A 13,876-nucleotide genomic window follows, 5' to 3' on the forward strand; every position below is an offset into this window, starting at 1 on the left:
TACGCTACTAAATAACCAAGAGATCACTGAGGAATCAAAGAGGAAATCAGAAAATACATAGAAACAAATAACTGCGAAAACACGAGGACCCAAAACCTATGGGATGCAGCAAAAGCAGTTCTAAGAGGGAAACTATAGCAATTCAATCTCACTTCAAGAAACAAGAAAAATCTCAAATAAACAATCTAACCTTATACCTAAAGCAACTTGGGAAAGAAGAACAAAAAAATCCCAAAGGCAGTAAAAGGAAAGAAATCATAGAGATCAGACAAGAAATAAATAAAATAGAAATGAAGAAAACAATAGCAAAGATAAATAAAACTAAAAGTTGGTGGTTTGACAAGATAAACAAAATTGATAAACCTTTAGCCAGACTCATCAAGAAAAAAAGGGAGAGGATTCAAATCAATAAAATTGGAAATGGAAAAGCAGAAATTACAACTGACACTGCAAAACTACAAAGGATTGTGAGAGATTACTACAAGCAACTGTATGCCAATAAAATGGACAACCTGGAAGAAATGGACAAATTCTTAGAAAAGCACAACCTCCAGAGACAGAACCAGAAAGAAATAGAAAATATAAATAGATTATCACAAGTAATGAAATTGAAAATGTAATTAAAAATCTTCCAACAAACAAAAGCCCAGGACCAGATGGCTTCACAGGTGAATTCTATCAAACATTTAGAGAAGAGCTGACACTTATCCTTCTCAAACTCTTCCAAAAATTGCAGAGGGAGGAACACTCCCAAACAAGTTCTATCATCACCCTGATACCAAAACCAGACAAAGATATCACAAAGAAAGAAAATTAGACACTAATATCACTGATGAACATAGATGCAAAAACCTCAAAAAAATACTAGCAAACAGAATCCAACAACATATTAAAAGGATCATACACCATGATCATGCACCTGGGATTTATCCCAGGGATGCAAGGATTCTTCAATATAGGTAAGTCAACCAATGTGATAACACCATATTAACAAATTAAAGAATAAAACCAAATGATCATCTCAATTGATGCAGAAAAATCTTTTGACAAAATTCAACACCCATTTATGATAAAAACTCTACAGAAAGTGGGCACAGAGGGAACCTACCTCAACACAATAAAGGCGATATATGACAAACCCACAGCAAAGATCATTCTCAATGGTGAAAAACTGAAAGCATCTGCTCTAAGATCAGGAAAAAGACAAGGATGTCCACTCTCACCACTATTATTCAACATAGTTTTGGAAGTCCTAGCCATGGCAGTCAGAGAAGAAAAAGAAATAAAAGGAATATAAATTGGAAAAGAAGAAGTAAAACTGTCACTGTTTACAGATGACATGATACTATACATAGAAAATCATAAAGATGCCACCAGAAAACCACTAGAGCTAATCAGTGAATTTGGTAAAGTTGCAGGATACAAAATTAATGCACAGAAACATCTTGCATTCCTATACACTAACAACGAGAGATCAGAAAATTATGGAAACTATCCCATTTACTATCACAACAAAAAGAATAAAATACCTTGGCATAAACCTACCTAAGGAGGCAAAAGCCCTGTACTCAGAAAAATAAAACACTGATGAAAGAAACCAAAGATGACAAAAACAGATGAAGAGATATACCATGTTCTTGGACTGGAATAATCAATATTGTGAAAATGACTACATTACCCAAAGCAATCTACAGATTCAATGCAATCCCTATCAAATTACCAATGGCATTTTTCACATAATTGGAAAAAAAATTTTACAATTTGTATGGAAACACAAAAGACTCCAAATAGCCAAAGCAATCTTGAGAAAGAAAAATGGAGCTGGAGGAATCAAGCTCCCTGACTTCAGACTATACTACAAATCTACAGTAATCAAGACAGTATGGTACTGACACAAATACAGAAATATAGATCAATGGTACAGGACAGAAAACTCAGAGATAAACCCATGCACATATGGTCACCTAATCTATGACAAAGGAGGCAAGAATATACAAGGGAGAAAAGACAGTCTCTTCATAAGTGGTGCTGGGAAAACTGGACAGCTACATGTAAAAGAATGAAATTAGGACACTACCTAATACCATACACAAAAATAAATTCAAAATGGATTAAAGACCTAAATGTAAGAGTTGACACTATAAAACTCTTAGAGGAAAACATAGGCAGAACACTCTATGACATAAATCACAGCAAGATCCTTTTTGACCCACCTCCTAGAGAAATGGAAATAAAAACAAGAATAAACAAATGGGACCTAATGAAACTTAAAAGTTTTTGCACAGCAAAGGAAACCACAAACAAGACAAAAAGACAACCCTCAGAATGGGAGAAAATATTTGCAATCAAAGCAACCGACAGGGCTTCCCTGGTGGCGCAGTGGTTGAGAGTCCGCCTGCCGATGCAGGGGACACGGGTTCGCGCCCCGATCCCGGAAGATCCCACATGCCGCGGAGCGGCTGGGCCCGCGAGCCATGGCCGCGGAGCCTGTGTGTCCGGAGCCTGTGCTCCGCAACGGGAGAGGCCACAGCAGTGAGAGGCCCGCGAACAGCAAAAAAAAAAAAAAAAAAAAAAAAAAAAAAAAAAAAAAAAAAAAAGCAACCGACAAAGGATTAATCTCCAAAATACACAAACAACTCATGCAGCTCAATATCAAAAAAACAAACAACCCAATCCAAAAATGGGTAGAAGACCTAAACAGACATTTCTCCAAAGAAGACATACAGGTGGCCAAGAGGCACATGAAAAGATGCTCAACATGATTAATCATTACAGAAATGCAAATCAAAACTACAATGAGGTATTACCTCACACCAGTCAGAATGGCCATCATCAAAAAATCTACAAACAATAAATGCTGGAGAGGGTGTGGAGAAAAGGGAAGCCTCTTGCACTGTTGGTGGGAATGTAAATTGATACAGCCACTATGGAGAACAGTATGGTGGTTCCTTAAAACACTAAAAATAGAACTACCATATGACCCAGCAATCCCACTACTGGGCATATACCCTGAGAAAACCATAATCCAAAAAGAGTCACGTACCACAGTGTTCATTGCAGCACTATTTACAATAGCCAGGACATGGAAGAAACCTAAGTGTCCATAGACAGATGAATGGAAAAAGAAGATGTGGCACATATATACAATGGAATCTTACTCAGCCATAAAAAGAAACGAAATTGAGTTATCTGTAGTGAGGTGGATGGACCTAGAGTCTGTCACACAGAGTGAAGTAAGTCAGAAAGAGAAAAACAAATATCATATATTAACGCATATACGCGGAATCTAGAAAAATGGTACAGGTGAACCTATTTGCAGGGCAGGAATAGAGACACAGACGTAGAGAACGGATGTGTGGACACGGGGGGAAAGGGAGGGTGGGATGAACTGGGAGATTAGGATTGACATATATACACTATCGTGTAAAATAGCTAGCTAGTGGGAACCTGCTGTATAGCACAGGGAGCTTAGCTTGGTGCTCTGTGATGACCTAGATGGGTCGGATGGGTGTTGGGGGGAGGGAGGTCCAAGAGGGAGGGCATATGTGTATACATATAGCTGATTCACTTCGTTGTACGGCAGAAACTAACACAACATTGTAAAGTAGTTATACAACAATTTAAAAAAAAACATAAATTGATAAGTATCCAAGAGTCTGACAATTCGCACTATTGGCAAGGGTATGACAATACCCTTGCCAATAGTATGCGGGCAAATACTATAGATATGAGGACAAAACACTCATATCCTATTTATGGGAATGTGAACTAATATAAACTTTCTAAGAGGGTTTATATTATATATAATATATATGCAACATATATAATATATATGCAACATATTTTGGGACAGTTCTCAGTATCTCTAAAGGATTCTGAACTTCTAAAACAATGGGGCAAGAAGGGAAGTCCTCTTCCTCCATCTGTTCAGGTAAAGGTAACTGTCCCTACCTTTGGTGTTATGGAGGGAATACTGGAGAATAGAAGGAAGAAGTATTGGATCTGAGATTTCCTACACTTCTCCCCTTCCATGCTTTAAGCCCTGATGGTTAATGTAGTCAATCAGAACTCTCATAAATCTTCTAACCCTACTATTACTCCTTGACATAATTCCCCCTCTAAACAATAAATTAGCACTTGTGTGATAATTACTTCCAAAATATTTTTCTATTAATCTTTCCCAATTATGTATGCCTGTGGTATCTTGTTTATGCTATTCTCTTTGACATTGCAATTTTTCTATTAAGTAACTCAACTGGATTTTAACCTGTAAATCCTAGCATGAAGAAATATGGGAGAGAGATTCGTTTGCCAAAGATTCTTAGGCTATGTGATAATGTTGATCTCTACATACTCCTTTGTACTAATCTTACTCATCCTAAGCTTTGTGAAAAACAATAATAGAATTAATTTTACTTTGGGCTTTCTTAGATAGTAGTAGGCTTTTATAATTACCTGGGCATACAAATGCATTCTAGAATTAATGAAGACAAAAAAAAATCTAGTCTATTTTCTAGTATATTATATATGTTGCATATATATTATATATGTTGCATATATATGCAACATAACATATATATAAATATATATATTTATATTATATATAATATATATGCAACATATATAATATATATGCAACATATATCATTTGAAAATGTACTTATTTTTTGATTTAGCTCATATAAGCATGCAAAAATATGTGTTCAAGGACTTTCACTATAATATTGCCTACATTAGCAAAAATCAAAACCAAAAAGCTAGAAACAAAATCACTACCCATCAGTATTATTTTTTTAACCATGAGTATGGATTATCTTTGTAACATTTTTTATTAAACAGAGACAAAAATGTTTTATTCAAAGCAGATCCTGAAACTAAAATAGAATCCGATTTTCCTTCTATCTCCCTCTGGTGGAAAGTTTTCTCAATCATTACAAGAGCGAAGGGGTATTTCATTTACCTCTGATCATCTAGTCAAGACTAAAATTAATTCAAACTGGGAGGAAAAACATATATATATATACATATTTTCTTTAATTTGAACTACATAACATTTAAAAAAATTTATGTTTTATACTTTCAACTTGGCCCTGGTCAAATTTCATAATTTTCCACTTAAGAAAGTACAATTTATTGAAGTCTCACTCTACTAAGTCTGAGTTAATGTGTAAAATATTGCACAAAACATGAAAACTGCAGTTGTCAAATACTCAGAAGTAATTCTTTTTCACCCTCTCTTTCTCATCTGAGACCTAGGTTGCTGAGATTAGAGAGGGGCTCAGTTAAAGGTTTCCCAGAACAAGGAAGACTTCAATGTGTGTGTAGTATAAGCTAATAGGCTCCTATTCTAAAAGATGAGCCCTTTGGCAATTAGCTGTCTGCACATAGGCAGTTATTCCCTCTTTTAAGAATTCCTATAGAGAGACTAATTGGAAGTGCCCTTAGTTTCCTATAGAGCAAGTTATCCTCTCAAATTGGTGGATCATGGCCTGCCTCCTCATAGTTTTCCCCAATTTAAGTGGTCACTGAAAACGTATCTCCTTATCATGAGCAGCTTTTGTTCAATTCCTTCATAAAATCTCTTAGGAGGCAGTAGCATATAAAAGGTTTTTGTTCCTGAAGAACAAGAAAATGAGTCATGAACCCACGTTGCTATTCTATTTAATCACAGTAACATAAAATAATTTGGCTTCTAAACTTTTCTGTATAACTTGAATTTTCTACAATGATCATTTATTTTTGTAAACAGAAAAAAACAATTAAAAAATAAAAACAAAATAGCCAAAGTAGAGAGTATCTATAAACAAATATTACAGATAAGAAATACAATTACTAGTTTCCATCATTAAAATAACTCTACACTTTATAAAATGCTCCCTTTCACAATAGGATCCCTAATTTATTTTTCCATGTATTTACACATCACCACTTGACAGATACACTGAAGACAAAGGATATTATTAGTTGATGTGATCAATTTAAAATATAGCCAAATGAAAATAATTTCTGTTATAAATTTTATTTTCAAGAACTTGATTCACACAAAATTTCTCAGATACACATCTAATGTAAAAAACGAGGTATACCATTATAGAATACACTTACCAAAACTGCCCAGTTGTTCGTATGGCCACTTCTAAAGAACTGTTCCGTTTGATCCTATTAGTCAAATAATAGCAAAAAGCTTAAAAGAAAGTCACATTTCCCAGAATAAAGACTGATAAAGGACAGTTAAGATTCACAGAGTTTTTACAGTTGTAATAACAGTAAGCCATCATTGTGCAAGTTTATAAATATTCTAGTATCTGACCTTATGAAAGACAAAATAGTTTTATTTTGGGGAAGCGGGAAGCTACTGCAAGAGGGGATTTTTGTTTTTAAACATTGTATCTCAAATGCAGTCAGCTCTTCCTCATGCTTCTCATTTTCCATTCAGTCTTCAAATTGTGAATGACATTTCATTTCTTGATTCACATATATTAATACCCTTCCTGCTGAAATTTCATTCAATATTCGCTCCTACTCTGTGCTGAGTGTTTCCTATTATTTTATTTTAACTCACCAATATATGTGATTAAACACATTCTCTAGCATACTTCCATGTACCATTTTGCTAATCTGTTAAAGTCTGAATTATATTTACCATCATGGAACATTAAAAACCTCAGCATCCAATACCATCTAGACACCTAATGAATATGACTTTTATTATATATTAAAATAATAGTGAATATAAACCATAATGATTTCAGATCTGCCCCTAAACAGTATTAATTACTAGAACAGTCAGACTGCCTGGATTCAAATCTGGACCCTACTACCTACTAGCTGTATAAACTTAGGAAAGCTGCTTAATTTCTCTGTACTTCCATTTCCCCACCTATAAAATGACAACATTACCTGACTCACAGAATGTAGGAATGGTGACTAGAACATAGTAACTGTATAACAAATATTAGCTGTTTTAATTTTCAGCTGTCAAGAAAATTTCAGAAAGAACGAAATAAAAAATTCACTCAGTGTGTGTGCGTCATATATGTGTGTGTGTGTCTGTGTGCACGCCATATATATATATATATATATATATATATATATATATATATATATATATATATATATATTTCTTTTTAAACTTTCTCAACAGCTGCATAGATGCTAAAGAAAGCAATGTGCTATAGTGGTTTAGGAATTTGAAGATCTGGCTGTGAGAATGGGGTTAAGTCATTTAGCTCTGTAGACTTGATTTTCCTCATGTAGAAATGGGAGTTGACCCGATAACCTCTAATGTCCCTTCCAGCTCCAAAATCCTCACATCATTAAGACTTCAGTGAAAAAATTGAGATGGCAAAACTCTTTTGTGATTGTTTAGACAATATAGACACTGCAAAGTTATTCATTCATTCTACACATAGTTAGTGGAGCACCTATTATGTGCCAGGTACCATGTAATGTACAGTGATGCAAGAAAGTCACTAAGAAGCATGCTGCTTCCTCTCAAGAATCCCAGAGTTCAATAAAGAAGACAAGCATGCAAACACGTTACACTAGTATGTAACATTCATTCATTCATCACATTCATTGGGTACCATGTGCCAGTCCCTGTTCAGTGTTCAGAATACAATGATGGGCAAAAACAGTGCTAGTACTTGCCTCCAAAGAGGTTACTATCCAATTTGATAGACATACATTAAGCAGATAAGGACAAACTACAAATTCTATAAAGGTAAGATATACAGTATCATAAGAGAGTATAATAGGGGGACCCAACCTGATCAGGGAATGGGAAGGGGAAGGGCCGGCAGGGATGTCAGGGAAGGTTTCTCTAGAGAAGTGACATTTGGTTAGGATCCAAAAGATAATGAGAAGAGGGAAGATAATTCCAGACAGAGGGAACATGAGCCCTAACGGCAGAAGGAAGCTTAAAAATTTCTAGAAACTGAAAGATTAGCATAACTAGAAGTTTGAAAAAGAGAGAGAGGGAGAGAGAACTGGAGGTGTAGGCAGGAGCCAAAGAATGCAAGGCCTTGTTTATGGGTCATAATCAAGATTTAGTTCTTTATCCTTAAAGCAGCATTAAGGTATATACGGGTGACATAATCAGATTTGCATATTTAAAAGTTACTCTGGCTGCAGCTTGGAGAACAGACTGGAAAGAAAAAAGAATGACTTGAGCCAGACCAATTAGGCAGCTATTGTCCTCTTAGTGAAAGATGATGTAATAATAGAGTACAAAGCATACATGGGTTATAAGACAGGAGTGCTACACTAGCTAAGCACACAAATTACAACACTAAAGGCAAAAGTAAAGGATAGGGAAAGACTCTACAGAGGTTAGCTTTTACTGCATTTAGTAAATAAGCAAACAGAAGAAACTGGAGGAATGAAACATGGTAACGTAAAAAAGCACAACTGTGTAACTACAAAAAAGAGTAATGGTATCCAAAATGAAGTATACAAAATAACCTACTACAATAAATAAGGAAAATAGAACTTCTATTTAAGTTTACATTATCTAAACAATATGCTTTATAAATAGAATATATAAATTAGCAATAATTCATGAATAGAAAGAGGGAGTGCATGCTCTCTTTTTTAACTGGTAGGGATGTGTATTCAAAAAGTTTTGAGCCGGTGGTCTAAGCTCAAGGTCTGAGATGGTGGGGAGAATGGGGTCCTATATGAAGACTGGAAAAGTCTCTGCTTAGAGACCAGATCATGATGTTTAGACTTTATTCTGTATGCAATGAAAAAAATACTGAAAAGATTCAATCAGAAGAATAACCTGATCAGGTTTACATTTGATGAAGACTAAAGTAAGGGAGTTTGGAAGCCTGGAGGAAAAAAGATAAAGTTATTGCAATAATCTAAGCAAGAAATGACCAGGGCCTGCATTAAGCCTGTCGAACTGGACAGGTGAAAGCAATCTTAAAAGTTCAGAACATAGAATTTAGTGATGATTAAAATGTGAAATAAAGAGGAGTTAATTTTTAAAAACCCTAGGTTTCTAGCTTAGGAGCAACCCCATAGGAGGTGGGGTAGACAGAATATAAAACTTTGGACACAAATTTTCAACTGTCTGCTGACTATCTGGGCCCCTAAGCCAGCTGGATATTCTGAAAAATGATGCTAGAGATGTAGGCTGCAGAACTGAACGAAAGTATTATCAGAGTACAGTGGATAGTAAAAGCTTTGTAACGCGCCAGAACGTAGTGTGAGCCAAAAATAAAACACCGTATCCCTCTGACTCCTATTAAAGGAGAGCGTTATAGTTTGGTAGCAGGGAAAAGTAAGTGCGGCACTCATGCGCTGACCTTTCACCGGCTAGGGACTGCACGCTCATCGGAGCAAAGGATCAGGCCCTCCCCCGCCGCCCAGGACTTGATTCTTTTCATTCACCGTTCTAAAAGTCTGAAACAGACGGACACTGTCCTAGCCCGTCCCCTGCGACACCCTCCCCACAGCCCAGTCAGCCTAGGAAGAGGCTGGTGGGTGACTCCAGAAGGCTTCCCTCGGCGGCTGTGTATCGGACATCTGCTGGGCGCTGACAGCCAGGCCACAGCTGTCCCCCCAGGGCCCTGTCGCTCAGAGGGCCTGCCTCCTACCTCGATCTGACTAGCCGCCAAGCTGCCGAAGGGCAAGAGCAATAACCCTACCAGGGTAGTGAAACCCTGGCCGAGAAAAGAGGTGTCGGCCATGTTTGCCGGCTTCCGCCTCGCGCACCTGGAGGGGCGGAGCGAGTGCCGTAAAGCAGCGCGGGGCAGGGTTTTCGTAGTTTTGTTTTGTGTTTTTTTTTTTTCTTTGCGACTCCTGCCCCGCCTCCTGGCCCCTCGCCCGCCTTTAGAATCCTGCGCTTCCGTAGACCTTGAGTTTCCTGGGTAACTGGGGCACGGTGGACGAAGGACGTGGATACTTTATCTTTATGCTGCTTCCTAATCTTCATAAATTTAACATTTAATGGTAACATGGAATTCTTATGCCTCAGCCAAAGTAATTGCCCTTCTTTGGGGCAATACAAAGTCTCAACGTTTAACTATTAAAATAATATTGTAAAGAGTATCTTTGGGTATTGGCTTTTTACACTTGCGAGTTACTTTCTTTGGATAATTTTCCTGGAGTGGGAATGTTGAGTCAAAGGATACAAAAGTTTTCGTGGCTATGAATGATGTTGCTCTCCAAAGTGTACAAATCTACAGTGCCATCAAAATACGCAACCTAAGACCAAATTATACCATTTTTTTCTAAATTCCTTGGGATAAAATGTTACCTCAAGGTTGTTATACTTCTAATCCTTTAATTACTATCAGGATCTGATGTCTTGTTTTATAAAATATCTGTACGTCCTCTGATGTAAATTTTATGTTCATAGCTTTGTTTTACATATGAGTTTGAATGATATCTTTATGAAGAAGAGACATTGACCCCAGCCATATTTTATGCTATTGCTTTCCCAGTCTCTTGTCTCTCTTTCCATTTTGTTTCTCTTGCTTTTGCACTTTTTGATATCTTTAATGTTAGGTAGTCAAATTTCAGGCTTTCCCTTGTGAAGATAAGAAAGTTAACACACTACCACCATGTCTTGTACCTGAATGCCTCAAGTTCATTTAGGTCTCAGATCAAAAATTTTATTTTCTTTTAATTTTATATTTAACTCTTCAACTATCTGGAATATATTTTGCTATATTCTATAAGATGTTTTAATATGTTGACTACTGCTGCATAACAAACCACCCAAAACTTTGTGGTGTGTCCACACCCAGAGACACAAGGATGTAAAAACAGGGAGACATGATTCTGTGGGAGCCATTGCTATAATGATCTACCAGTACTTTTATCAAAATTGGTATTTAATTATCCAGTATAATTTTCTACATAATGCTTACCTTTTTTATTGACTCATGATAGCTCTTGTATTAAATTCTTATAAGAAATAGAATATTTCTAGACTCTGTTCTCTTCAATTAAAATAGGTGTCTAGTTTGGGGCCAGAACCATGTTTTTTTTAAAAATATTTATTTATTTTTATTTTTGGCTGCATCAAATCTTAGGTACAGCACATGGGATCTTTCATTGAGGGGTGCGGGCTTCTCTCTAGTTGTGGTGCGCAGACTCCAGAGCACATGGGCTCTGTAGTTGCAGCACACAGGCTCTCTAGTTGTGGCGTGGGCTCAATAGCTGCAGCTCACAGCCTCAGTTGCCCCACAGCATGTGGGATCCCAGTTCCCCAACCAGGATTGAACCCACGTCCCCCGCATTGGAAGGCGGACTCTCAACCACTGGAACACCAGGGAAGTCCCCCCATGTTATTTTAATTATTGTTGCTTTTAATATGTTTTCATATTTGGCCTTAGGGCTAACCATTTCAGTACACTTCATTTTTCATGAAATTCTTTGATGACTTTGCCTGGTAATTTTCCCACTGAATTTTATAGTACTTCTTTCAATTTATTTTAAAAAATATACTATTTGGGTTTTTTCAATGGAGTTATGAAATATCTGTTAATAAATTTGAGAGAAGCTGACATTTTTATCATATTTAGTCTCTCATTCAGGAATATGGTAGTTTCATTTATTTGTGGTTCCTTTTTCAAATTTCTCAGTAAAACTCCTAAGTCAGAGGTCACTAAATTAAGCTACTTCATAAGCATTTTTAACATTTGTTGTTATTCTTAATGGATGTCCTTTTCATTATATAGGAAATATATATATAAATGATTATAAATAATATCTATAATATTATGTATTCTGTTCAGTTATTGTTGGGATGCAGGTCATATTTTGTGTCCAACTGCTTTTTCATTATTTTAATAAGAATTATTTAATTATCTTAATATTCAAAATTATTTAAAACTTTTGTTTGACAAATTGTTTTGACTTTCCTAGTTTTACAGTAATGTTATCTGCAAATTATCTTTTTGTCTCTTCCTTTCCAGTATTATTTCTGGTATTGTATCTTGTATCAATATTTCATTTTCATGGCTTATGTTATGGCTTAATATTAATTAATATATTAATTGCAGAAGATTTTCTTGTTTCATTTTAATTTTAAAAGAATGGCTTTAGCACTTTTCCATTAAGTCTGTCATTAGCTCTTGGATTTGAGTAATACTCATTGTTATGTGAAAGAAGTAGACTTCTATTTCTCTTTTTTCATTGAACCACTGATTTTCAAGTATGGGGTGGCCAGCTTCAGACCTTAATGTAGGACACATGAGCACTTTTAAACACTACTCAAAGTGGGAAATAATAATTTTTTAATCTGTTAATATGTGAAATAGCATAGTTTAAAATTTGGTTAGAATTGTTAACGATACTCAGATACAGAGAACAGATTGGTGGTGCCAGAGGCAGAGGGCAGAGGGTGGGCAAAAGGAGTGAAGGCATTCAAAATGTATAAACTTCCACTTAAATAAATCCTGGGAATGGTGACTGTAATTAACAATACTGTATTGTATATTTGAAAGTTGTTAAGAGAATAGATCTTGAAAATTGTTAAGAGAATAGATCTTAAAAGTTCTCGTCGGGCTTCCCTGGTGGCACAGTAGTTAAGAATCCTCCTGCCAATACAGGGGACACGGTTCAAGCCCTGGTCCAGGAAGATTCCACATGCCGCAGGGCAGATAAGCCCGTGCACCACAACTGCTGAGCCTGCGGTCTAGAGCCCGTGAGCCACAACTACTGAGCCCATGTGCCTAGAACCCTTGCTCCACAACAAGAGAAGCCACTGCAATGAGAAGCCCGTGCCATCGCAGGGAAGAGTAGCCCCCCACTCGCCGCAACTAGAGAAAGCCTGCACGCAGCAATGAAAACCCAACACAGCCAAAAATTAATTAAGTAATTAATTTTTTTCAAAAGTTTGCATCACAAGAAAAAAATTGTAACTATGTGATGATGGATGTTAACCAGACTTATTGTGGCAGTCATTTTGCAGTATATGCATATGTCAAATCATTATGTTGTACACCTAAAACTGATACAATATTTATGTCATTGTATCTCAATCTTTTTAACAAAAGTTGTTAACCAGAGTCTGCATTTAGACTACAATTCAATTCAGTTATTCATTAAATGAATAATTGACTTAGCAACTAAAAGAGAAAACAAGCATTTGATTATCAGATCAAAATTACACACATCTATACACGTGTATTCATGGCTTCTCTAGTAAAGTTTTTATGCCTGAGCCTCACAGTAAGTAGACCATGAGGTCTATCCATGCTGGGTTTTCAAATAGACTTTTTTTTTAATTGACGTATAGTTGATTAACAGTATTATATTAGTTTCAGGTGCACAGCATAGTGAATCAGCATTTTTACAGATTATACTCCATTAAAAGTTATTACAAAACAATGGCTATAATTCCCTATACTATACAATATATCCTTGTTGCTTATGTATTTTGTACGTAGAGGTTTGTATCTCTTAATCCCTTACCCCTGATTTGCCCCTCCTCTCTTTCCTCTCCCCTCTGGTAACCACTAACTTCTTTTCTATATCTGTGAGCCTGTTTCTCATTTTGCTATATACATTCGTTTGTATTGGCTTGGCCAAAAAGTTCATTTGGGTTTTTCCATAAGATGTTATGGAAAACCTGAATGAACTTTTTTGGCCAACCCAAATATCATTTTTTAGATTCCACATATAAGTAGTATGTAAGTAGTATACAGTATTTGTCTTTCTCTATCTGATGTACTCACTAAGCATAATATTCTCTAGGTCCATTCACATTGCTACAAATGTCAGAGTTTCATTCATTTTACGGCTGAGTAGTATTCCATTGTGTGTGTTTGTGTGTGTGTGTGTGTGTGTGTATACACATATATGTATATATATCATATCTTCTTTATCCATTTGTCTATTTCTGGGCACTTGGGTTACT

The 13,876-nt window shown here is 36.1% G+C and overlaps 1 protein-coding gene across 3 annotated transcripts in view; it reads right to left on the minus strand.

Moving 5' to 3' along the window:
- Positions 1-9,717, minus strand: part of PIGK (phosphatidylinositol glycan anchor biosynthesis class K) — a 150,204-nt gene extending 140,487 nt beyond the window's left edge. For 2 of the 3 annotated variants that reach the window (XM_060084670.1, XM_060084655.1), the window contains exons 1-2: positions 9,603-9,717; positions 6,106-6,159 (exon numbers count right to left, since the gene is read on the minus strand). In XM_060084670.1, the coding sequence (XP_059940653.1) occupies positions 6,106-6,159; positions 9,603-9,695 (147 nt within the window). In that variant the 5' untranslated portion in view covers positions 9,696-9,717. The remainder of the gene's footprint in view (positions 1-6,105; positions 6,160-9,602) is intronic. The other variant, XM_060084662.1, reaches the window with a different exon arrangement.
- Positions 9,718-13,876: the final 4,159 nt, after the last annotated feature.

This window comes from Mesoplodon densirostris, chromosome 2 (genome assembly GCF_025265405.1).
Source record: "Mesoplodon densirostris isolate mMesDen1 chromosome 2, mMesDen1 primary haplotype, whole genome shotgun sequence".
Classification (NCBI taxonomy): domain Eukaryota; kingdom Metazoa; phylum Chordata; class Mammalia; order Artiodactyla; family Ziphiidae; genus Mesoplodon; species Mesoplodon densirostris.